This window comes from Sphaeramia orbicularis, chromosome 21, assembly GCF_902148855.1.
Source record: "Sphaeramia orbicularis chromosome 21, fSphaOr1.1, whole genome shotgun sequence".
Lineage (NCBI taxonomy): Eukaryota > Metazoa > Chordata > Actinopteri > Kurtiformes > Apogonidae > Sphaeramia > Sphaeramia orbicularis.
The window spans coordinates 39476346-39502853 of record NC_043977.1 but is presented as its reverse complement, the minus strand read 5'-3'; the positions used below and the strand labels follow the sequence as shown (position 1 = coordinate 39502853).

The window sequence follows — 26508 nt, the reverse complement described above, 5'->3', positions numbered from 1 at the left end:
ACAGATACAAACATCTGAGTCAATATAACCTTCATTTAAAATATAAAAAGGAAATCATCACGTTTTTATATTTAATTTACAAAACAGCAGCATTATATATAGACAAAAGTATCTGGAGTTTAGGTGTTTCACTGCTAACAGGGGTCTGGGCTACAAATCTGTAATGACAAAGGTTGTAATATTAAATGAGATTCATGTAAAATTTATAATGCAGTTAAATTTTTATTTTGTCTTTGTTTATAGTGTCATCTAAAATGCTCACACAAGGCTTTTTGTGCATAATTATACACAAGGCTGAACTTTTAAAAAAATGTTTCACATGTTCCAACTAAAAATTTCTGAAATAGTTTCCATATTCTGATCATAAATAATCATATAAAACCACAAGTAACATTTTATTCCTTCAACTCAAAATAAACATTGTGATAATTATTGATATGATTTTTTTTTCACCATATTACACTTTTGTTTTTAGTATTTATTTATTTAGTTCCATAACAGTGTGTATTGGCATTACTTACAAAAAACAAGATGCGTGCTCCAGATTTAGCAGAGGAGCTGATTTTCATCTGTTGTTCTGGAACTGGAAATGGGTTGTCCCTAAATTTCTATATAGTATTGGCCTCAACACAAATGTTGTTTTTGCATGAATTACTAATTGAGTTCAAGACTTTCCCTTGTGTTTCTGAGGTTTTAAGGTTCGTTTGTAAATCTCACCTTCATATTTACGCAAAAGGTAATAAGGGTAAATATATATTTGTGCTAGTGCTGAAACTTTTCCTAGAACTATACATACACTGTAAAAAAAAAAAAAAAAAAAATGTAATTTAACAGAATTTTCACTGTTTATTTTACAGATTTTTCCTTTATTTTTAAGATATAGGAAAATATCAATGAAATGACAAAAAATAGACTGTGATTTTACATGTCAAATGTAAAATAACATGAAAGAACTGTAATTGTGTATAACCATAAAATTTCCATTTTTTAAAGAAATTTTTTCTTTCTTCACAGAAAAATACAGTTTAAATACATTTGCAAATGTATCGTAATTTCACTAATATTCATTTTCTATTTATGAGATTAAACTGTTAATTTAAAGTTTAATACTGTAAAAAAAATAATAAAACGAGATGAAATTACTGACAATTAACTGTGAAAGAAGTATTTGTTCCGTAAGTTTAACAAGACGTGTTTGTTAATTGACAAATATCTTGTGTAATTATGGGAGGTTTCACAACAAAAAGGTTGAATAAATGTATTTTTGTGAATGTATAACATGTATAAGCACTGATAAACTGTCCAAATACAGTTTTTATCAGTGCATTGTACAACTTAGCCTCATTGGAAATTATTTATATATATATTTATAGATAATTTGATTGTTTTAATACATGTAAATATTCTTTATTAAACATTAGAAAGTAAAAAAAAAATATGCAAAATCTCATGTAAAGTTAGGGCAAAAAACTGTATTTTAATTATGGAAAATTACCGTATTTTTATGAGATTGGTTATTTTCTGTTATTTATCAGTATTTTTTTGGTGCCCCAGCTGCCGGAATAATACCGTTTTTTTTTTGTTTTTTTTTACAGTGTATACACCACCAGTCAAATGTTTGGACTCACCTTCTCATTTAAATGACATGAGATGGACCACAGATGGCCAACAGGTGCTCAGCATCACTGGGAACTCCTTGAAGACTGTTGGAAAACATTTCAGGTGACTACCTCATGAAAGTCATTGAGAGAATGCCAAGAATGTACTCAAAGCAAAGGGTAGCTATTTTGAAAAATATAAAACATGTTTTGAGTTATGTCACACTTTTTTAAACTACACTACAAACAAAAAGTTAAGGATGTTTCTTTTTCTTTTTTTTGTCATTTTTTTGGTCATTTTTGCCATTTGTAAATAAAACTGTCAATAAAAAAATGTATTTCAATTCAATTCACACACAAAACAGTAAAACGCACTGTGTAAGAATCCAAATTGAAAAAAATAGCCCAAAAATTAAAAATATCCATAACTTTTTGTTTGTAGTGTATGTTCATTCATAGTTTTGCTGCTTTCTATAATGTAGTCATGAAAATAAAGAAAAACCAGGTGAGTCCAAACTTTTGACTAGTAGTGTGTTAGGTGTTGTTTCAGTTTTGTGGAACATTTTACAAAGGTACACAGTCTAATCATTACTACTTGTAGCCTTCATTGATGTTTAATACAGCACTTATATAATGTACAGATTTAATGAAGAAAACATCTGAATCATGTTTTCAATTGACATTAATGGACAGGAAATAAAACACAAAAAACAGCGTTTAGAAACAAATTTGAGCCTTTATTGGAATGTTGCAAGGCATTAAATACACAAATCCCATTTGTTTTAATAATTTGGCATTTAATAAAAAAAAAAACTTCTAGTCTAACAATACTGGTCTGACAGTCTTTATTCAGTTTTATCTCTAGAACCTCAGTAAATCCTCTCTCTTCTCTCACTGCATCAGTGAGGTGGAAACCTGACGTTGTCTCGTGAAAACAGATGTGAATGAATGAAAGTATGATGAATTAAAGGGCAGACGGTAATGACACACGGGGGGAAAAAAAGTTAAAACTGTTTATATACTGTGTATCAAAGCTGCATCTTGGGTTATAACAGTCGCTTGCTTGTACTGTTAATGTATTTTACCCCCAATTTCCCAAGTTTTACATATAAAAAACTTTTATATGAAATATAAACAAGCTTTACCGTGATACACAGACATTAGAAGCTGAAAAAAAACAATCCCAAAAATTAAAGGAGACAATAATATGTTCAATGATCTAAGGAGTCACTGCATCGTGCCTGGACTCGTCCTCTATAAAGATAAATAATATGCTCTGGTGTCATGAAATTATCAATGTCATCATCCTAAACCTCCACCATCACCATCATTGCTGCTCAACAGATCCAGAAATGTTCCTAAAATTGTTTTGGCTTATAAACCATTTTCCCTCATTGTGGAAAGAAAAAAAAAGCAGAAGGACAACAGAAAGAAAGAAAAAAGGAACATTCACAATAAATTTTCCAGCTGGTCTGTGTTTGGTCTGGTCACTTTTCTTTTTTTTTTTTTTTTTTAATCCTTTTTACTGTATATACTCTGGATCCACTTGCTGTCCCACACATCCATAGCTGAACACGCTATCAGAAAGCACAGAAGCACCGCTGTCACCCCCTGACTCCTGAGTCTGTCCTTTACACAGCCTAACATCGACACCCCCCCCTCCTCAAAGCCCTGCCCCCTTCCTGCGGCTGTCACGCTCCAAAGTTAAGACATGACTCCGAACACAGGGTTGTGGCGACAGATGCTCGGCCCGATCTCTTCGTAGTCCTTTTTGGTGTGGCAGACCTGGTAGAACTCAGGCTGTGGAAAGACACACGGACAGGAAATGAGAATGGACGTAGGCTTATAGAACAACCAACACACCGGTGACAAATATACGGCCTGTGGGCCAAAACCGGCCCGCCAAAGGGTCCGATCTGGCCCGTGGGATAAATTTGTAAAATGCAAAAATTACACTGAATATATTAATAATCAATGGTGTTAAAATCATTTTAGTTCAGGTTCCACATTCAGACCAATATGATCTAAACCAGTAAAATACTGTCATAATAACCTATAAATAATGACAACTCCAAATTTTTCCCTTTGTTTAACGGCTAAAATTTACTTAGGAGGTCAAATGAGTGGCCATTTTTGTCAAAAAAAAAAAAGTTGTAAGAAATGCACAGAACTGTGTTGAAATAATGCTAATCCATTTGTGCACAGACTACTGATATTATTTGACAGTGGAAGCTATATTTTCAGAAATATTGGATTTTGAATAGCACGTGTATGTGAAAACTTTTGCTGGTGGATGGACGTGACATTACCCATGATGCTCTGATCAGTACCAGTACTTTATTAATAATAAACTTATATACTTACTATTGCTAATTCTCCTCTTATTCATAAATGTTAGTATTGTGGATCTAAAACAATAACAGCTGACACAAAAACACAAAATGTGGCAGTGGACGGATGTGACATGGTTGTTACAGATCCCATCATACTGATGCTCGGCAGCCATGTCACCGTTTCCACAAATGATCCCTGTGCAAAAACTAGTATCATAATTATTTATTGTATAGTTTATCATCAAACTAAAGAGTAAATAACAATATAGAATTGTTATTTCTTTATAAAAATGCTTATTATTAGAAAACTGTTGATGTAAAAAATGACGTGTGACATTCTTAATGTATGTATTGGCGTAACATAAGCAGGATGGATCAGCACCATACTCCATATTGCAACCTGTAAAAATAAAATGTGGTATGTAGTATATAATTTTGTAAGAAAAACTGGGGAATCTAAAAGAATAGAATATTTGTTTTTCAGGTCAGTTCAGTTAAAATATAACTTGGCCATTTGTGACATGAAAATATAGCATTAACTGTGTTGAAATTGGACATTTTTGAGCTGAAAACATAGTTCATATGACCATCAACATGTTGCAACAGAACTGAAATCCTGTAAATTTGCATAACTTGCATTTACCAACACAAAGTTCCTTTGGGGATTCACTTATATTGATTTCTTATGCACAAAGACATACATAAGACCTCTAAGCAAATTTTAGCCAAAGAAGTGTAAAGAGTAAAATTACATAAAAATGTTGACATTTACAAACTATCCTTTCACACAAAATGTGAATAACCTGAACAAATATGAACGGCATAAAATGTTTTAAAGGAGTGATATTTTGCTTCTTTTAAATTAAATTATGCATTTTAAAACATTTCCCTGTGGTCTACATAAACTATAAATGCTATGCTTGGGTCTGAATTCTTCATTAATTCAACTCCACAGGTTCATCTTCAACCCTATTTCTGAGTAATGACACCAGAAAGGTCATTTTGAGGGCTGGCCCTTTAAATGCAAACGAGCCACTTCAGGCCCCACCCCCTCCAGGTTGTTGGCTGTGCTGCTCTGTCCCGTTCAGCCACTTGTGTTCGTTAATACAACCAACAACTGAACATTCTAGGTAACTAGCTTGAAGTTTGGACATATTTTCAGTATGGACTACAACCGCTGCTGCTGATAAACAATTATGTCGTACTCGGAGAAATGTTCGTCAGAAGGCTTGACCTTATATGTGCAAATGTCGTGACGTAACTAATAACAAATTAAGCAGGAATTTTAAAACAGGTTGCAGAAATCCACTCGATTTTTGCCTACATATAAAGATAGCTTTGCAGCACCTGGAGGGTTCAAATTCAAACTTTATGAACTATTAGGGTCCAAATACACAAATAAATGAATCAAAGACTAATAAAAGTGGATTTCGCAAAATATGAGCCCTTTAACAGAATCCTGGTCTTCTGCTCAGTTGAATGTAAAACTACCGCCGCAGTGGTTTATGTAGATTTTGTACCTTACTTGAAGGAATGTGTGATGTATTATTATGTTAAATCATATCTGTCAAATTAACCTTTTTAATATTATGCACTTTTCATCCACAATACACATTTATTTTGATTTTGGACCTTGGTTCGATATTTCACTAATGGGCTCTATATTTACATCTCATCATATCTGGCAGATGTTCCTGATATATGGCGGTCACAGGAATGGGATGGGCGTGATGCCACAGTAACTGTGACTTTTGACTATACATTTGAATCTGTTTATCCTTGAGTCAAAGTGAGTGATGGTGCTAAATCTAAAGAAATTGCCTCAAGGTGTCCCTGATCTACAGTTAGGGATGTAACGATATGAAAATGTCATATCATGGTTATTGTGACCAAAATTATCACAATTATTATTATTATCGCGGTATTATTGAAATTGTGCTCAAAATGTTCAAAAAGTACTTATACACACACTGAAATAATTTAACCAAGTTGTATTTTAAAATAAATAAATAAAATAAAATAATAGGCGCAATGTATTTTCTCTTGGCAGAAACATTCAAATATTAACCCTTAGTGGTCTCAGCCTATTTTGGCCGTTTTTCAGTCCTTTTGATTTTGCCTTTATATACTATATACAGAAATGTTTACTCTACCCATGTTTGGGATCTTTTTTTTCAGCACAACTTCATCTATCTCATCTGTCTATTATTTTTTTCACTTTAACCCACTATATCAACATAAAAGGCCAGAAAACACAAAAAAATAAAATAAAATCCGATTTAAAAATGTATATACTTTATTGCATAAATAACACAAAGATGCTTAATGAACCTTTTCAAAGACTTTAAAAGTGAATATTGGTTCCAAATATTAGGGATATAAAATCAAAATTGTAATAAATTAAAACTATACTCAAATATTTGACATAAAAGCATATCTTTACACAGGGTTTTTTCCCCTAAAAGTGCGGTAATCAAACACGGTTATCATGATAATTAGAATTTAAACGGTAATACTAACCGTCTGCAATTTTACCGCAGTTTATCATTATACCGGTAATCGTTACATCCCTATCTACAGTGTTCATGAAAATGGGACAGACGGAAAGACGATCCTAAAATATAATGCCTCTTGTTCTGATGTAGAGAGGCACAAAAGGATTTTAAAAAACACTCTGACACCCACAGAGTTCACTTCTGCTAAAAGAGGAAGGAAATAAAAAAAAAAAAAAAAAACAAAAAAAAAAAACATTTGTGACAGAAAAAATCTCACACCAAGCCAAAAGAAACTGTCAAATCTTTTTCTTTCCGTTTTGTGGCTGCATATGTGAAATACTCACAGTTGATGCTAACATTGATCCACCAAACCACACTGCGTATCTCTGCATATGATGAGTGATAACCTGGACATCGATTGGTTTAGGCTGAGGAGGAAGAATGAGTCAGTTACACAGGTGCAGTATACACACATACAGTATATTCAGTGTAAGACACACTTAAAATATCTCTGCACACACATTCTAAAATAGGAATCTGCCCCTGGCATTCATGAAAATAGCACTTTAAACATCTGATCCTGGACTTTTTGATACACAGAGTATTTTTAATCATTTGTAGCCAAGGAGGATGCTCCTAAAGGTGAAACATTTGAGTGGGTTCAGTATTTTATATGTAATTATATCTAGTAATGTATATCTAGATTACACCAAACTGAATTCACCCTCACTGTCAGCTATAGAGGCTGCCATTACCTTATTACAACCACTATTTGTGTTTTCATTTTGTGATTTTTTTAAGACATATTATCCCATTTATAGGCGATAATACAGTGGAGAGAGATGGGATTGGAGGAGGATTTTAACTGTGGTCCACAATAGAACTGAGTAGGTGATGAGAGTGCACCCTAAGACTCAATGCCACCCACCATAAAATTAGAAAAAAGTTTATAGCAACTGTAGAAACATGGCAGATCCAATGTAAGTGACTCCTTCTAATGCACAGGTGTCAAACATGCGGCCCGGGGGCCAAATCCAGCCCGCCAAAGGGTCCAGTACGGCCCTTGGGATGAATTTGTGAAATGCAAAAATTACATTAAGATATTAACAATCCTTTTAGTTCAGGTTCCACATTCAGAGCAATTCAATCTCAAGTGGGCAGGACCAGTCAAATACGATCATGATAACATATAAATAATGACAACTCCGAATTTTTCTCTTTGTAAATATAAATATTTTCATGTATTTACAATAAAACAAAGTATAATTTCGCAAAAAATGTAAATAACCTGAACAAATATGAACAACCTGAAATTTCTTAAAAGCAGTGTAATTTTAACAAGATTCTGTCTGTTATTAACTCTTTCAGTGCCATGGGCCGATTAAATCGGCTTTACGAATACAACCTTTAAAGTGCCACGGGCCGATCAGATCGGCTTTGGAGAACACGCCATATTTGTGTACAAACAAACCATCCACCCCCATTTCTTTCTCACATTTCGATGACGTTCTTTCAAATCTTCTTGCAAATTACGATCAATAATGAATCGGCTGCGTCCGGTGCATTTTGAATCTAAGTAGCAATCGGTCGGATGTTACCGAGCGGTTTTTGACCAAGGAAGAGCTCGCGTTTCGTTTTCTGCTTGGGAAATTTTATGAATGAATTTATGAATGAAATCATATGCAAATTAGATGGCCATTTTGTAGTAATATCGTAAACACAGCGATCTGTCAAAACAGTCCCATCTGCTAGAAAATTAGTTCTGATGACAATTCAGACTTCGATTATAAAAACGACGCGAAATATTGAAAAACGGCCAAATTCTGTGGCACTTTTAAGGCTTATTAGCCCCTTAACTGTCTGGCACCGAAAGAGTTAAATGTTTTGTGTATTTGTAGACCCACTGTGATCTGTAAGTTCTAATGTACATGTGTAAATGATAAACTGAAGCATAACATTGTTCAAATTACACTTATTTTTTCACTTTGTTCATGTTATTCACATCTTTTGAAAAGATAGTTTGCAGATGTAAACCTTTTCATAATGTAAATTTACTTTTTTTTGCTCTAAAACATAGAGAAAAGTTTGGAGTTAAGATTATTTATGTATTATTATGTTATTATTTTACTGGTTCGGCCCACTTCAATCAAATTTAGCTGAATGTGGCCCCTGAACTAAAATGAGTTTGACACCCCTGTTCTAATGTAACAAAAACTCACTTCTAATTCTATGTGATTATACACTAATGATAACATTATCAATATTAAACTCCATTTGTGGAATTAGATTCATATAAATCTGACACATACCATCTTCTAATTTCCGGCAGTGAGCATTCATGTGTGTGATACATGACTGATGTGTGCATAAGCCGCTGTGGACACTTACCTTGAGTTTGCCTCCACTCAGCTCCTCGCTCATCTTCAGTCGAGCATCGACCGTCCTCTTTAGATCCCTCTGCAAACGGCGCCCAAAGTCCCTGAACATAGTGGAGCCTCCAGACAGAACAATGTTCTGTAGAAAAGAAATGAGAGCATGATAATGTTGTAGGTAGGATGTGGTTAACACAGGCAATCTGGATGGGCCCCAACACAGAGCTCTAACTCTGGATATCAAGTCTTGACATAAAAATATCACCTAGAAAGAACCAAAATGATCACAATTGTAAAAAGGTTGTTTCATCTTTGTTCAATCATTCAATTATTATCTCAACTCAGAATATACTGAGGTAAAGGCTCTGTTTGCAATTAGTCAAGGCAAAAAAAAAATCCATTATAAAACACAGATAAACGAAGGTGATAAAAAACACTGGAAGACAATTTAGTAAAACCATTAAAGCTTACACTGAAAAAATCTAAAGCTTACCAAGTGTATTTTTCTCATTTCTAATCAAAATATCTCATCACACTTAAAATAAGACATAATCATCTAAAAAGTAACATTTCAGTGAGATGTAAGAACTTATTTTTAGACAATAGATCTTGGAAACCTTATTTCAAGAAATCTTACCAAGATCATTTTTTACTTGTTGTACTGGCAGATTGTTTGCTTGAATTAAGCAAAAATATCTTAAATTACGCAAAAAAAATCTCCCAATGGAACAAGTGAAAATTATCTTGGTAAGATTTCTTGAAATAAGATTTTCAAGATCTATTGTCTTAAAATAAGTTCTTATATCTCACTGAAAAGTTACTCTTTAGGTGATTATATCTTCTTTTAAGTGTGATGAGATATTTTGACTAGAAATGAGAAAAATACATTTGGTAAAATTTGGATTTTTGCAGTGTAAGAAGACAAACAAACAGAGCAAATGAATCAGCTAAAACAGGAACAGCTAAAAGTAAAGTATGATGAAATGAAAAATGGCCAATTGCTCTAAGAATAAAAATGAGGTAAGCTTTACATTGTTTAGTGTGTTGTTAATATGCACACTGAATAAAACTGAGCTCAGTAAAAAGAGATACAATGTAATACATTCATTAAAAAAATGAAAAAGCTCCCCATAAAACAGCAAGTGTCTATCACATCTAAAGCACGAAAAACATAGTAAGATTTTTGTGTGCATAGTGCCTTTAGATGGTGCTGTAGGCTAATAAACAGAGGTAAAGAAACAGCATTCTGTTGCTGTTTTCTAAATAAAATATGATTCAGCATGTTCTGTCTACAGACTATACAAACTGCTTTTGTTACCAGCAGTGCTTTTGTGCTTTGTGGGATTATTTGAATATTTCCCATTATGCACATTAACTTTTATTTCAACAAAGGCAAAGAAAACAACCTCAAAATCCCCTCCACGAGCATTTCTAATGAAAAACGTACAACACAAAAGCACAAGAAAATGTGCACTAAATATGTTTATCAAAACACAGCTAAAGGTTACTGGTAGTAAACTTTACTACAGTGACACATGGTGTTAGAGTTTAAGCTGAAAGTAAAATGTCTCCATAATCCAAAACTGAGCTGCATCTTTCTACATTGCAGAGGAAAAAATAACAAATAAAAGTGCTGCTTATTCTAAATAATCGTAGAGAGAACAGGGTTAACCCAGATTTAAGGTGATGGTGGGATGTCTGAGTTGTACCTTGTAAAGAGGACGTCTGACATCAATAGGACAGTTCTGAATGACTTCATCCACAACCTCAGAGATTGGCTGAGTGAAGTCAGGGTTGGCAAACTGAAAAATGACAGGAAAATAAAGAAGACACATCACTCTGTGCTTTATTTGCACAAAAACCACAAGAGTCCAGTAATCTAGGTGAGTAAAAAACAGTTGGGAAAACACTCTAGAAGGCTTTTTTTTTCTTTTTGACACTTTTGCATCCAGCCGCAGCATAGATAATCAAACAGTTTTACTTGCATCTCAAATTGAGTTCCATTTGGTGTTAGAGGTGGATTATGTGATGTGCATCTGAACTGACACTCTCATCATCACAGTCCACCTGTCCTCCAGTGTTTGTATTTTGATCCAACATGGACTAAATAATCTACATCAGAGGTGTCAAACATATGGGTCAAAACTGGGCCACCAAGGGGTCCAATCTGGCCTGTGGGATAAATTTGAGAAATGCAAAAATTACACTGAAAATATTAACAATCAATGATGTTAAAATCTTTCAATTCAGATTCCACATTCAGACCAATATGATCTAAAGTGGATCAGATCAGTAAAATACTATTATAATAACAACTCCAATTTTTTCTCTGTTTTAGTGTAAAACATAAAATTACATAAAAATGCTGACATTTACAATCTATCCCTCCAAACAAAATGTTTATATTTGTTCAGGTTATTCACAACTGAAATATCTTAAGAGAAGTAAGTGTACATTGACAACTCCACGGTCTCCCCTTCCCACAGGTTAAGAGTCTGGGTGTCATCCTCGACAGTACTCTATCTTTTCAATCCCACATCAATAACATTACTCGGTCTGCATACTTCCACCTACGTAACATTAATCGCCTCCGCCCCTCCCTCACCCCCCATACCACGGCTATCCTTGTTCACAGCCTTGTCACCTCTCGTCTAGATTACTGCAACTCTCTCCTCTTTGGTCTCACACACAAATCCCTCCATAAACTTCAAATAGTTCAGAACTCTGCTGCTCGCATCATCACCTGGACCCCCTCCACTCACCACATCACTCCTATCCTCCAACAGCTCCACTGGATCCCGGTTAAGTTCCGGATTGAATTTAAAATCCTTCTAATGACATTCAAGGCCATCCATAACCTCGCCCCTCCATATTTGTCTGACCTCCTTCATGTTGCCACTCCCTCTCGTACCCTCAGATCTTCCTCCTCCATCCACCTCACTGTTCCCTCTGCCTGTCTCACCACCATGGGGTGTAGAGCATTCAGCCGCTCTGCTCCCCAACACTGGAACTCCTTGCCACCGGATCTCAGAAACACAACTTCACTCCCTCTCTTCAAATCCAGACTCAAAACGCATCTGTTTAGGACCTATTTCTCTTTGTGAACACAATTGCATTGTCCAATTTTTTAAACCTGCCTTTTATTTTTTACTCTGCTTTATTGCTTGTTTTATACTCTCCTGTTTTACTGTTTTACTGTACGGTGTCCAGCAGTGCCAAGAAAGGCGCCTATAAATAAAATGTAGTATTATTATTATTATTATTACTTTTACCAATATTCTGCCTGTTACTGAATGTTTTGTGTATTTGTACATCCACTGTGATCTATAAGTTGTAATGCACATGTGTAAATGAACTGAGGCATATTGCAAAAATTGCACTGATTTTTCTTAAGACATTTCAGGTTGTTCATGTTTTAACATTTTAAGGAAACTTTTTAGATGTAAACACTTCCATAATATAATTGTACATTTTTTCACTGTTTATTTATTTTATTTGATCATATTGGGCTGAATGTGGCCCTTGAACTAAAATGAGTTCGACACCCCTGATCTACATGTTGGTGGAAGCAGTCATAAAGTGCAGGCGGTCGACTCTGTGTGAGGTTCATTAACCAAAGCAGTGACCCACCTCTGGGTGGAAGAAGATCTCAGGGCCCAGGAAGCGCTCGTAGCCCACATCGATGGTGAACTCCTTCTTGCTGATGGCGTTGATGCCGGTGTACTGCTTGATCCATTTGGAGCCATCCGTGTCGTACTTGTTGAATTCTTTGACTAAATCTGGGCACACGTAGCTGAAACGCTCCTGGATGGGAAGTGCATGAGTAAAAATGTGTGAGTTTAAAACAGGAATGAGCAGAACATCACAGTGCGCTGTACTCAGAGGATGCCCAGTGCTGATACAAATCATCTGAAATTCACATTATTCCTCTTTTGTGTCTAGATTTGCTCATCTTACTGGTTCTTGGGCCTCATGGAAGAATATTAATCATATTAACCCATAAAGACCCAGCACTAGTTTTGTGTCACTTCCCAAATAAATTTTTACCTCTATTTAAATTTTCTTAAGTGATTTATCACCATTTATGATATTAGTGTCCTCTGTATTTAGAGTTTTTTCAGGGTAAATTGTATTGTGTATTTTCCTAAATTTAATCCATTGATCATGTCAATGTTCATTAAAGCTCAGAGTAAATTCAAAGGTTGTTGAATCAGAAACAGAGAAAACTGAGGAAAAAGTGACATTTTCAACAAATGTATCATTAACTGAACAGAAACCCAGAGTCTCCATCCACTGTCATTGATCCAACTCCATGGGTTTTACTGGTGAATCAGTGTTAAAGAAGATGACAGTATTTCCACGGTAACTACGGAGCCTCTGAACGTCCAAATGGGTCATATCTGAGAACCGTGAAAAGATGACAAACTGCATTCTACACCAGTTATGTACATGTATTGATAGGATTAGTGGCTCAACAGGCATTGAATATTTTAGATCAGCATGTGCTTTCAGCCCCTGGTAGCTGTTTGGGTCTTTATGGGTTAAATATGGCCAACTTTGGCCTCTTATGTGTAGTGTAAGGTGTTGAAGGTAATAATAATAATAATAATAATAATAATAATAATAATAATAATAATAATAATAATAATAATAATAATAATAATATAACTTTTATTTATATAGCACCTTTAAAAACTGAGTTTACAAAGTGCTTTGACAGACAAAGCAGAAGGGCACAACAGTAGAATACCCAGGAGTTACAATAACAACAGAGGGCCAAATGGGAGGACAGAATTAAGCTGAAGCTGAAATAAAACAAGACGCAAGCAAAGACACTAAAACACAGAAAAACAACACAACACAGTAAAAGAGATAAGAACAGCAAACTAGAAAAACATGACACTCCGAATAATTTAAATGTATTGAAGTAGAGAGGGCAGAGATTACAGAGACAATAACATGATGCTGTCAAGCCAATATAAAAACGAAGGAATGGAAAAAGACAACATGATGTAATGTCAATATAAATGAGTATATAAATAAATAAATAAATGTACAATAAAATATTCAACTCCTAAAAATATTTTTAAAAATATTAAAGGGACAACATCACATAAAGGAAAGCCTATAAATATATGCTTAAAGAAGTGATTTACAAGATGTCACTGATTCTTTTATTATTGTTATTTTTGTGGGCATATTATAAATTACTTATTAATAAGATGTGTGGACTAAGGGAAAGAGCAAATAATATAAACATGAAGTCCTATCTATCTGTCTACATGTTGAATACTTTCTTCTGCAGGTGTAAGTCTATACATGAAAACCTTAAACCATGAAATGCCACTCCATATTTTTACAATGTAACAGGAAATGCAGCCATTCGTGGTACCTTCACTGCCTTGGCCGTCTCCAGAGACTGCTCCGGTGGGATGCCCACCTCCCTTTCCCTCAGGAGCTGCTGAGTGAAGTAGGTGATGTCACGCCCTGCGATGGGAATGTGCTTTATACAGCTGCCGATGACGTAACCTTCAGCCTGACAGAGTGGCCAGTGAACAAGAAAAACAGCGGGCAGAAAAGAAGGAGAAAGAAGCAGAAAAAGAGAGAACAAATGAACAGGGAGGTCTGTGTACAAAACACACAGAGACATGAAGTCTACAGTTGTAATGACTGGATGTTTTTCCATTAGATCTGTGTCCTCTGTGGCTTCAAGTCCACACGGCGCTGTGTTTGGCTCAGCAGAGGCCACAGACATGCTGATTCATCACCCAGCCCTCCAAATCTATTCTGCAAGCACATTTCCTAAAACTGAGTAATTCCTTCCAAAAACTACATCACAGTGTCCTACTTTTAAACATTAACTCATCTTCTTCCACAAGCAAGCAGACAGGTGGAAAGAGAAATATTCAGTCATTTTAAAGCAAAACTACAGAACTACTACGTCAAATTACTTGTCTGTAATGGAGGTGATGCTAATGTTTGGTTGATGATGGCTGCAGAAATGAACTCTTACTTCTATTTGGATTTCATCAACTTGGGCTGTAGAACTTCCCCAAACACAAGTGCATACAAGAAATTTCACTAGCAAATAAATATAAATATTAAAGGCAAAGTTGCCATATTAAAACAACTGCTGCACTTTGATGCCTGTTCTCATAGACATTTTGTTGCACAATACTGAGCATCTGTGGGTATAGTTTAGATGCTTGACTTGTACTTTACAACTTTTTTTTATGCTAGTTAGAATAAATGCATCAATTTAAATTACGTTACTGAGAGAACAAGCACAATGCAAGTGATTCAATTGTTTCTTCCTGTCTTCTATCTTCTTATTATACCATTCAAGTATTAAATAAATGCACGTCAGGGTGTGTGAATGAGTCAGCTGAATCTCGGTGAGTTCATTCACAGTTTCAGTGAACTCACCACAGGAATGACGTGGGTGACACCGTCTCCGCTGTCAATCACGGTTCCCGTCAGTGTCCTCTCTCCCACCTGTCTGGACGTCCAGGAAGCGGCTAGAGCGAGCACAGCCTGAAACACACACACCACACACACACAGGAATATTACACTGACAACAAACAGGTTTGGAGACTTCAATAAGGTATAAATCAGATGAAACAGGTACTGAGGGTGGTGAATTTCCTGTTCCTTCAGAATTTGAGCCTAACCTGCACAGCGATGTACAGCCCTGGGACATTGAAGGACTCGAACATGATCTCAGCTGTGTACTCTCGGTTTTCTGGTGTGTTCAGAGGAGGCTCTGTCTGAAAACAGAAAAAAAAAAAGAAAGTATAAGAAAACAGAATGCGTGCCACCACTGAACAGGAAACAGTTTCATTATAATGTCCTCTCACCAGGAGGAAGTAGTGGTCCTCAGGCTCTGCCCTCAAGTACTTGAAGATGATCTGCTCCATGAAGCGCTCCATGAGGTCCCAGTCCTCCACGATGCCATGACGGATTGGCCACTGTTAGAACAAACAAACATGCATGATATTAGTTCTGAACATGTCTTCTACCACATATAGTTTTCAAAGTGGCTTCTTCCTACTCCGTTTCAGGCACAACAGTTGTTCCATTTTATTTTTTTATGTCTTGTTTTGTTTTTTCATCCCAAGTTTTGCACTATGTTTGTGTCTGAAATGAACTGAAATTTAAAAAAAAAAAGTCACTGCCAAATTAGTTCAATATAGAGCTCACTATAGAATTTTGTATCGTGTTACTGGTAACAAATGTTAAAATACTGAATGTGTACATGGTGTAAATACACAGCCACTCGTATGACATTACATTGCACTATTTATTCAAATGTAATTAGAGTGTAGAAACAGGAGACTATTTTTCTCTATAAAATGCACAGTATGCAGATGATGTAATTGGATCATGCATTTGTTATGCAGATGACAACAGGTCCTGCAGACTGTCTCTTACTAGTTTGTTCACTTTGGAAACACTTATTAACAATAACATAGTTATAGTAGTTTAAGTAGTTCAAGTAAAAGACAATGTTCATTTCATAAGATGCTCTTGTGACATAATGTTAAAACTAACCACATATGGCAGTTAAACATTCATTATTCATCGACATGAATGTTTTGTTTTATCATCGTTTTAAATAAAACAGTGCAAATAGTTTTAATATTCATTGTGAAGTAAAAAGCCCATTGCCAATTTACATGTGCTGAAATATTTACTTTTTACACCCTGAAGTTACAAAAACAGGAAAACCAGCATCTGATAAAATCACACTACTGTATGTCAGTGAACAGAATGTGTTTTTTTGTCAGTGAAAACAATTCACTTATTATCCAGGTACACTGTGTACAGACTCCTAAAACAGATTACATGCTCGATTAAAAAAAAAAAAAAAAAAAAAAAAAAAGAGTTCTGTTAAAAAAAAAAAAAAGTACAATATTCAAACATGGTAACTGCTTTGCCAGTTTGTCTCCTGTTAAGTTCATGTACCTTAGTGGAATATGTGGGCTTGTCTACTGCTTCATCTCCAATGAAGAAATCCAAGTCATCCACCCCCTTCATCATCCTCCGCTGGGCCTGGTCTCCAACCTTGGCTGATTCTTTGATGGCGATACCTGACAAGAAAATAAAGGATTCAACAGAGAGCACTTTGGACGGCAAACAGATTTGACACTTCATTTGAAAGGATTTAGGAGATGTAATGAAACGCTAATAATGTCAAAACAATATTTAGTTTTCAAGCTTTCAAATTTTTTCACATTTCAGATTCACCTCAAAATTATCAACTCCCTTCTCACTCACTTATCAACTGTTTACATGCAATACTCCACAGTGACAAAGCAAAACAGGTGTTTGTGGAAGTGGCAGTGTTAGAATATTTATGATGTGTGGTTCTGTAAAAGAGAATGACAGTCTAGTCAGAACAGAAAAGAGGCAAGTAAGGAGTCAAAATTTTTTCCAGAGTCAGACTGGGATGAACGTTTACATTTCAAGGAGACAACGACCCGAAGCATACTGCCATGAAAACACAGCTGGCTTCGGAAAAACTCCATAACAGACCTGAAGGCTAAGCTCTGATGCTCCCCATCCAACCTGGCTGAGCACGAATAATTCTATTAAGAAGAATGGGAGAAACTTCCAAAGGAAAGAGTGAGCTGTACTTGTAGTTTACTTTAATTGGTTTTTCAACAGCCAGTGCAGATACAAGGCAGAGCGCCGTAGGTAACCCTTTAGCCTCTAACATGCCTATGGTAAGCGTTCTGAATGTATGATTTTTTTTCAATATTCATACAACCTCAACCATTTGCTCAATGAGAAAAATTTCAAAACGTGCTGATAGAATAGACCTTGTTCTTTCCATAGACATCAGAACATGCTCAGTGCACACCCCCCACTTGTGGAATGGGGGGGTAATACTCAGAGCAATGATTGAGACTGATTTGCTATAAAATAGTTTGGGGCTTTTAACACCATTTTCCTCGTCATTTTTTGTTTTTACTGTCATTTGCAGTGTTGTGGTGATTTTCCTTTATTTATTTATTTTTTTTTTACTGTGTTTTTACCAAGTTTTGACCACGTAACTGCTTTGTGGAGTTCAACCAGGTGCCAAAAAGCAGCTGGACTGATTTGGAAAAAATGAGGACCAAAACAAAAGCTACTTGGCCAAAATTCAAAAACCTGTTGTTCAGTGTGTTCCACTTCACAGCTCATGTTCAACATCCTAAATCTGTTATTGACGTACATTCTGAGTGTCTTATTTAGTAAAAATCTGTCAAACTTTGATTCCTCTCTTTGTCTTTTTCTGTTATTCCACCTTGTTTTGACCCTAAAACACACAGTAAAGTAAAACCACTGAAGAAAAGGAACACAAGCACATATTCACAGCAGCTTTTATGACACTGAAACAGAAACAAGACGTAAATTCACAACAGCACATTTACCTGAAATAATGTCTCAGGGGTTAAGGGGTTAAATTTATTCTATAACTGTTAAAATATAGCAATTAAATAGTTATAACAAATGAAACAGTAGTCATTGTCTCCATTTGTTTCTGTGGATTTGATCATATTTAAAATAGAAAACACACACTGACAGACTGCCTGCACTACAGATGTGTCTTTTTTTTTCTTTACAGGACGAATTACAACTCAGATAATTAGTGGCCAGTGCTGTGAAAACAATTGGCAGAATATCTTAAAAGCTGGTTAACTGTTGCTCTCTTCAAGATGACCTGAGGTTGTTACTGATGTCAAAAGTGAAATGTGTCAAAGAGCCGAGATACTACAACAAATGCATTATTAGAAATCACAAAAATAAACTGTTATGGTGGAGTGTGAAGGATGTCTGCTAGTTCGATATGCAACTACACCCTGTAACTATCTGATAATGTGACCAAATATGTTTTGTACAACGTTATACAGAGCCTTTATGAACTTTATTTTGGTTCAGACTTCGGACTCTTACTTAGTAAACCATATGTTGGAGACGGTTACAGGTGGCATCTTTTGAGCCATATAACTATCACATTCTGGATATACATATGGATTATTGCCTGATTCATTCAGCCTTTTAAATTTTCCAGCTGTTTCAAAAAAAAATATCTAAACACCAAAATCCATCTATCGTCATGACTCCAATGAAGGAACTTCTTTAATATGGGCTTTAAATTGTGGATTAAGAGCCACAACCTAAAACTAAAATGACTTTTGATTTTACTTTATTTCATGACATTTCCAGGTGTAGAAAACAACAAAATTTCCATGTTTGTCATCACTATGCAAAGTTCACATGCATATTTTTGTCACTGAGGAGTAGAGTGTGTAGACTGAATCCATTTTAAGACGTTTGAAACCTCTTGGAAACCATGAAATAAAACTTTATGTGTTATATGTGCATCTTAGTGACCGTTTGTCATTTGCCTGCTTTGCTGATAAATGTGGAATTCAGAAGTCGAATACTCACATGATGGAACGATGAACTGTGGCTCTGTGTTCCCTGCATACCCCAGTTTGGTGTAACTGCAAGAGAAAAAGTGCAATGTTTAAGTGAAACAAACTGCACGTTCTTCAGGACAAACGTGAGCTCCATCTGGACTGCTGCTACTTTTGCACATTTGTATGCATGAGAGTTTACTCCAGTAAAGATTATTTTTGGCTGCCGTCTCCTACGCTATCATTTTGATCAATGAAATCTCTGTCCGTTGGCGGGTTGGTTGGATGCCAAAGCGGCTGCATCTCTAAGGTTTGCTAATGGGAGATGATTCAAAAGGGCCATTCATGGGAAGCTATTCATATTTTCAGTAGAAGAAAAAAAAATCACTTCTGTACATAAACTGACCATTCTTTACATAAACTAGCTGTGAACTCTAAGTCACATCCTTTATTTCCTACTGTTCTGTGTCAGAAAAAGAGCACAAATCTTTTTCTTTTTTTTTTTTTTTTTTTTTTTTTTTTTTTTATAAGAATGCACATACAACACTCGGTTTAGTACTGAAAAAACACTTTCAGCCGGAGCATCAAAGACTTTACAGCCTTCACAAATGTGTCTCGTCTGGATGAAAGGTGTTTTCTGGGGCACATGCGAACCAGATGTAGGCCTGTTCACTGGTCTAGGCCCCGACAAGACTTTCAAACTTCCTGCACACAGCACCCAAGGGACTGATAGAGGACACTGCTGCAGACTGCCAAAGCTCTGTGGGCATAATAGGCCACATCCTGGTCATAATAGTGGCTTCTTTGAATTCAGGAACGGCAGCATCAGCAGTCTTTAAAAAAGAGCAAACACTGGACTTAAACTGGCCAAAATTTTGTGACAATGTATGTTACTTGTCAGCAAATACGTTTTTAAAAGTTGTTCATTTTCTGTTCTTAAGACTAATGTAGGGCTGTTTTTCCTGAATGTTTCTAATGCACAGGAATGGGGGTAGATTTGTTTGTAGAAGATAGAAATCTACAAACAGAGTTGTACAGTGTCTTTACATCTGCAGTAAGTGTACTTAACCACTATCTCCTAAAAGGAAAAAACACCAAAGCAACAAGGACATGCCCTCCAGCGTCCAAAGTCTCATTATGACCACAAACTATCGACAGACACTACCCTCCTGTGGATGTCTTTTGGGACTGAAACACTGCACATTCTCATTTTCAGTGATAGAAGAGTTAACCAGATCCTTACTTCAACAGAATACTGTAAAAATAGCATTACGAGCAAATGTCCTGCATGAAAAATCCTACTTAACTTCAAGTACACAAGTGTAATCTGCGAGAAACTATTATACGGTACAAGTGTTGGCTTAGTTCGTCTGCCTGACATTATCATTATATGTGACATCATTAGATCATTAATAGAAAAACATTCATATGGATACCAAGACACTAGTAACCATCCTGTGATTAATGGGAGGGGAATAAAAAGAGGCAACACATTTCTAATGCACAAATCAGTTTTGTTTTGTTTTTATTAGCTTTCTAGCTTTAGCATTTAATGATATTTGATGTTAGACTGTTTTGGAGGGAAGAAACACTTTATTTACTGTTTAGAACTTACAGACATCTGAAAAGTGAGCTGAATACACACTGATTTTTGTAAAACATCAGAAAACAAAAAGGTTGGTATACACTGATTGAGTCATTATCAGTATGTTGTCAATATTTATTCACTGGGTTAAATCTTTCACGTTAAAGGTAAATTGGCCTAATTATTGCATTTACTTCTGAAATGTAGTGATAAGAAGCATCAATTAGACATACAAAAGTTAAGTACCACTACTGTATTTAAGTACAGAATTGGAGTAAAAGCATTTTTGACAAATTCACGAGGGTTGATTATTTAGCAAACATCCAGAAGAAGAAAAAACAAGAGGAACACTTTGTAGACATACAGTACTGAGAAAAAGTCCAACTCTAGCTTTGTTGTTTATGCAGGGCTGAAATGAGCAGACATATTTATTTCGTATTCTCATTTCTTCAAATACCACAGAATACAGGGAGTATATGTGCAGCATTAAAAACACACAAAAATACTGAACTAAATGGGTTCTAAAGGTTAAAGTCTCTATTTGGTGTGACCTCTGACCCCATGACTAGAAGCAGCAAAAACAGTTACAAACATCTGACATGTGTTGAATGAAACCTGGTATAAAACATCTGAAAATTAAAGCAATAAATCTCATATTGTCTGAATAAAATAAAGAAAGGGAGAAACAAAGGGAGGTCACACTAAATACTAACACGTTGGTTTATAGAAGTGTTTTTTCCCTCAAACTTGTTTTTCCTGCTGTACATACTTCACATATATCCAGATTGGATCTTAACACTGAGACTGAGAAATACATGAACATTATAACTTTACTAAACCAACAAACCTAATCAGGGTTCCTACAGGTTTATACAAGTTAAATTTACGACTTTTTAAGACTACTAAGAACCGAACTTAATGCCCATTTCACAGCCATATTGGCAAAAATTTGTGACTCCTTGACCTTAGGAAAATGTATCTATTTGCATCAGCAGAGATTGAATATTACATATATACTGTACACAGAACTGAATCCTCTTGAATTATTTCTCTTTGGGGCCTGCAAAATTAGTGATAATTGGCTCCTAATTTCAATTTACATTGTCGGGTGTGAACGGGTGGAACTGACTAACGTTACTTTGCAGGTAGGACATTTCCCAGACACATTTAAACACAACACAGGGAACAAGTTTATTGCAGCATAACTTAAAACCTGCCATATCAAATTTAATACCTTTTAAAGACTTTTTTTAAGGTATCAAATACAGATTCATAAATTCAAGACTTTCAAGACCCCACGGGAACCCTGCTAATGTTGGCCTTGGACTTTTGCACACTACTGTACGGTTAACAAAAATTCACAGAGGAAAAGTCTAAACCACAGGTGTCAAACATGCCGCCTGGGGGCCAAATCTGGCCCGCCAAAGGGTCCAGTCCAGCCCTTGGGATGAATTTGTGAAATGCAAAAATTACACTAAGATATTAACAATCCTTTTAGTTCAGGTTCCACATTCAGACCAATTCAATCTCAGGTGGGCAGGACCAGTCTAATACTATCATAATAACATAAAAATAATGACAACTCCAAATTTTTCTCTTTGTAAATGTAAATATTTTCATATATTTACATTAAAACAAAGTACAACTTTGCAAAAAATGTGAATAACCTGAACAAATATGAACAACCTGAAATGTCTTAAGAGAAGTTCAATTTTAACAATATTCTGCCTGTTATTAAATATTCTGTGTGTTTGTAGATCCACTGTGATCTGTAAGTTATAATGTACATGTGTAAATGATAAACTGAAGCAGAATAATGTTAAAATTACACTTATTTTTTCAGTTTGTTCATGTTATTCACATCTTTTGAAAGGATAGTTTGTAGATATAAACCTTTTCATAATGTAAATTAACTTTTTTTTGCTCTAAAACATAGAGAAGAGTTTGGAGATGATAGTATTTATATATTATTATGTTATTATTTTACTGGTTCGGCCCACTTCAATCAAATTTAGCTGAATCTGGCCCCTGAACTAAAATGAGTTTGACACCCCTGGTCTAAACTCTCAAGCTCTTCCAGGTCCAACAAGTGACTCAACTGAGATTAGTGGAAGTCACACTAGGTAGGAGTGCGAGTTAAAAGTACAAAATCTATATGATCACAGAACACACCATGACACTGTTTTAGAACATGTCAATTACCTCTAGAGGACAGACAGACATGCACTCTGAAGGGTCTGTCTTACTGGTTAAGGTACATTTTCTTTCCATTATGACAGTAAATTAAACTACTTCCTGCAGTGCAATATTACCCAAGTAAGACTTCTGAATATGAAGGAGCACATTCTGTTTTGACAATGCTTTTATGCAGACACTCGTCTTTTAAGGCTTCATTGAACTACACGGCTGCAGACAAAATGGAAGTTGCGTAAATGGAATGACTTTTGCATGACTCAGTTTTTGGTCACAAACATTTCTTTAATCTCTAGCAGTTTTGGAATGTAATCTGCCAGGGTAAACTACACGCTCTTAGATAATATTGCATTCCAGGAAGTTGTCTACTCCAATTATAACGGTGCAAAACATGACAGGTTAAGCTTAAGAAAGGCATGAAGGTGTGACAGATCAATATAATCCTGAAAAGTATAGGCTAGAGCTTTCCTTAAGAGAATATCGATGTATTTGACAATTTTGCTGGGTAGAATACATGTGTGTTACAGGTTTACAACTACAAAGCTGCATTTTCATATGGTGAAATCACCAGTGAAACAGATGACTGTGCAATAAAGAAAGGTGTCAGCTAGACTGATAACACCACCTCAGTTTGCAGTTCCTCTTAGCTCAAACAGCAATTCATCATCTTTCAGATCATTGTTTAGTTGTTTTTAAATGCAACTAGATACAAGCCAGCCTGTATTAATTTCCTTCTATGTGAACTAGATTGGACAGACAGTGTGTTGCGGACTGACCTCTTTTACACTTGGATATGTTAAAGTTACTGCTGTAAAGATGTAGCAGAAGGAAGCAGCAACATTCTGAACACCTTCATACCACAGAACAGTCTCAACATGTCAGCCTCAACCTGCCTCAACAAGATTCACACACTGTACGTCTCACAGTGGACAGCGACACAAGACGGCTGGAGCTGAGCACAGTCTGCATATGAAGTCTCGGAGTAAACCATTTTATGCATGTTTTTTTTATTTGTGGGAGCTTTTATCTGACTGTCTTTAGCTAAATGAAGCAAACAAAACCCTGTTGTTGACAGTGTACACCTACATCACCTTTAGTTATACCCAGCAAGTAGATTTGCGCTATGAAATTCTTCCTGTTTGCTCAAGGCCGATAAAGACATGACTCCACCCAAGCTGCAACACCTGAGCTGTTCACCCTCTGATGTGAGCAGCGCTACTTCTGCACAAAGCAACCCACACACAAAGACACGTATGGTGCAAAAACCTGACCAAAAGAGGATGTAATAGTGGTTGCGTGGTTTTTTTAGTTTTCTTTTTTTTTTTTTTTTTTTTTTTTGGCCAATAATAGCAGCCAAGTCGTTTTAAGGGATCTGATGTACAAAAGGAAGTGCAGTTGTCACTATTTGGACCAAGTATGAGAGTGACTCACAGACAGCTGCTGAACTCGCTCTAAACTTTACAACATCTGCTGACAGCTGGCACTTTTTGGTTAAACTGCAAAGGCACAGCAGGATAATGAAGATGCAATAGTCCAATTCATCCTCTCACCATTTATACTCCTGGTCAAAGGGAACAAACACAATGTTCTTTTACGATAAACTCAAAAAAAAATTGGCATAGTTTTTCCAAAATAACAAGACATAAAGTAACACTTATTTCACTAACTCTAAAAATTAATTTCTGAATTATACGCGTGATGATTTTTTAAGACTTTTACCTGTAAAAAGTAATATTTTAACCTGCTTTACTTGAAGGTTTAGTTCACATATTGTGAAGTGTTTTGTATAAGGCACTTATTTATAGTTCATAGTGCATTAGTTACAGCAGATGATGACTGCCACACCCCCTGTTTGGAGTAGACAAGCACAAAAGCACCACAAGGTGGGTTTAAACATAAAAAATAAAAAATAAATTAGTGTCTCTCCGTTTACAATATTTTTACTTTGCCATTCTACTAAAGGTGTTATTATTGTTTTTCAAACTGTCCACCCTCTTTTGACAAAACACCTCACAGAATACAGGAGCTGCTAGTTGATAGATTTGTTAGTATGTTAGTGTTATTTTGTGATACTAGCACTAAGTTTAGGATCTTTTCTGACTCAGGTGATAGAGCCTGTTGAATTAAACTTTCCATTAGCCAAGTCTATCAGTCAGCATCAATCAGTCTAGTTTAAAGAAATATAACCAGAGTTTTTTCGCTGTTGAAGAATGGTAATGAGTTCAACCAGACCTTTCTGTAGCTAATAGATCAAAAACTTAACCTAAAGCATTCTAATTGATCTGTCTATGATTGACAGGTTTGGTCCAAACTATGTGATTGTGACAGTTTTACAGTTTTGTGTAAGGACTCAGGTGACATAACAGCTTCAGTTTCCCATTGGAAAAGGCTGTCTGATGGTGAAAATATTTTAAATACAAAGAATACATTTTGCTGTACTCACTCACAGTGGTACTCCTGTTGACATCTTCAAACTGACATTTATTGTAGGTATTACACTGATTATGGATTTCAATGGATGTCAGACATGAAAAAAAATCAACTCGTTTTAGTTTTTTGCACATCTCCCTAACTTGTATTAAAGCTAAGGATAAACAAAGACAAGGTACATTCAACTTAAAGGCAAACAGACCTACAGTATGTCCATTCCTTGCAGCAAAAACAACTGAGTGAAATATAAACCCCAGCATTTTGTAGAAAAAAAAAAATATAAAAATGCTCCAGAAGTAACTTAATCTCATGTTTTGCTACAGTAGTGTCTGTGTATCTCCACATGAGATAAACACACAACATCACCAGAGCCACATTTGGAAAGGCACTTACTGGTGATATTTGAACATATGTGGTACGACTTTTAGGCTTGGCACAAATGTAACAGCCATCTGTTCGTGGAGAAGAAACGCGCTAACCTAATTGAGAGCTGCGCTTTCTCTTGCTGTCCGGATCAGAAACAGCAGAGTGGTTACCGGCCTGGAGAGAGAGAGAGGGGGGCGGGAGGAGTGGAGAGGTATGCAGTGTGAGGAGTGACGAGTTCAAGCCTCTACATGCAAGGAAGCGAACTACTCATAAGCCCCAAAACCCTGCATACCTATAATACTGAGGACTGTTATGTACATGTCCATAAGGGTTAAAAGAAATCAGTGATAATAGTTCATAAAAGCAGGGATTTACTGTGATTTATTGGTCCTTATGTGGATCAAATAACTCGCTATGGTGCTTACTGATGTTTAAATAAAACATGTGTTAATTAAAAAAGGAAAAAAAAAACCTCAAAAGTGAAAGTGCTAATCTCAAAGGGGGAATTCAGAGCTAAATCCAGCCAACAGCACAGCAGCAAGAGCAGAGAGGTGAAAATCGTTATTTGATTGTACAGTGCTGCTGCCAGAGCTGGAACCAGGACCAAAAAAAGCTCCTGCTCTCAGATCACTACATCAGCTACCAGTTTCTCACAAAATCAGCCTCAAAATTCTGCTGCTTGTACATAAATCAAGACACTTATCAAACAAAGTCTCAGCTCCCTGAATT

At 35.7% G+C, this 26508-nt stretch overlaps 1 protein-coding gene across 1 annotated transcript in view; it reads right to left on the bottom strand.

The window, feature by feature from the left end:
• Positions 1-2314: 2314 nt before the first annotated feature.
• Positions 2315-26508, bottom strand: part of LOC115412637 (actin-related protein 3) — a 26403-nt gene continuing 2209 nt past the window's right edge. Inside the window, exons 2-12 of the mRNA XM_030125237.1 lie at positions 19237-19292; positions 16765-16889; positions 15657-15767; positions 15471-15566; positions 15225-15332; positions 14191-14334; positions 12429-12602; positions 10508-10600; positions 8815-8940; positions 6771-6854; positions 2315-3398 (exon numbers count right to left, since the gene is read on the bottom strand). Of these exons, the coding sequence (XP_029981097.1) occupies positions 3303-3398; positions 6771-6854; positions 8815-8940; positions 10508-10600; positions 12429-12602; positions 14191-14334; positions 15225-15332; positions 15471-15566; positions 15657-15767; positions 16765-16889; positions 19237-19292 (1213 nt within the window). The 3' untranslated portion in view covers positions 2315-3302. The remainder of the gene's footprint in view (positions 3399-6770; positions 6855-8814; positions 8941-10507; positions 10601-12428; positions 12603-14190; positions 14335-15224; positions 15333-15470; positions 15567-15656; positions 15768-16764; positions 16890-19236; positions 19293-26508) is intronic.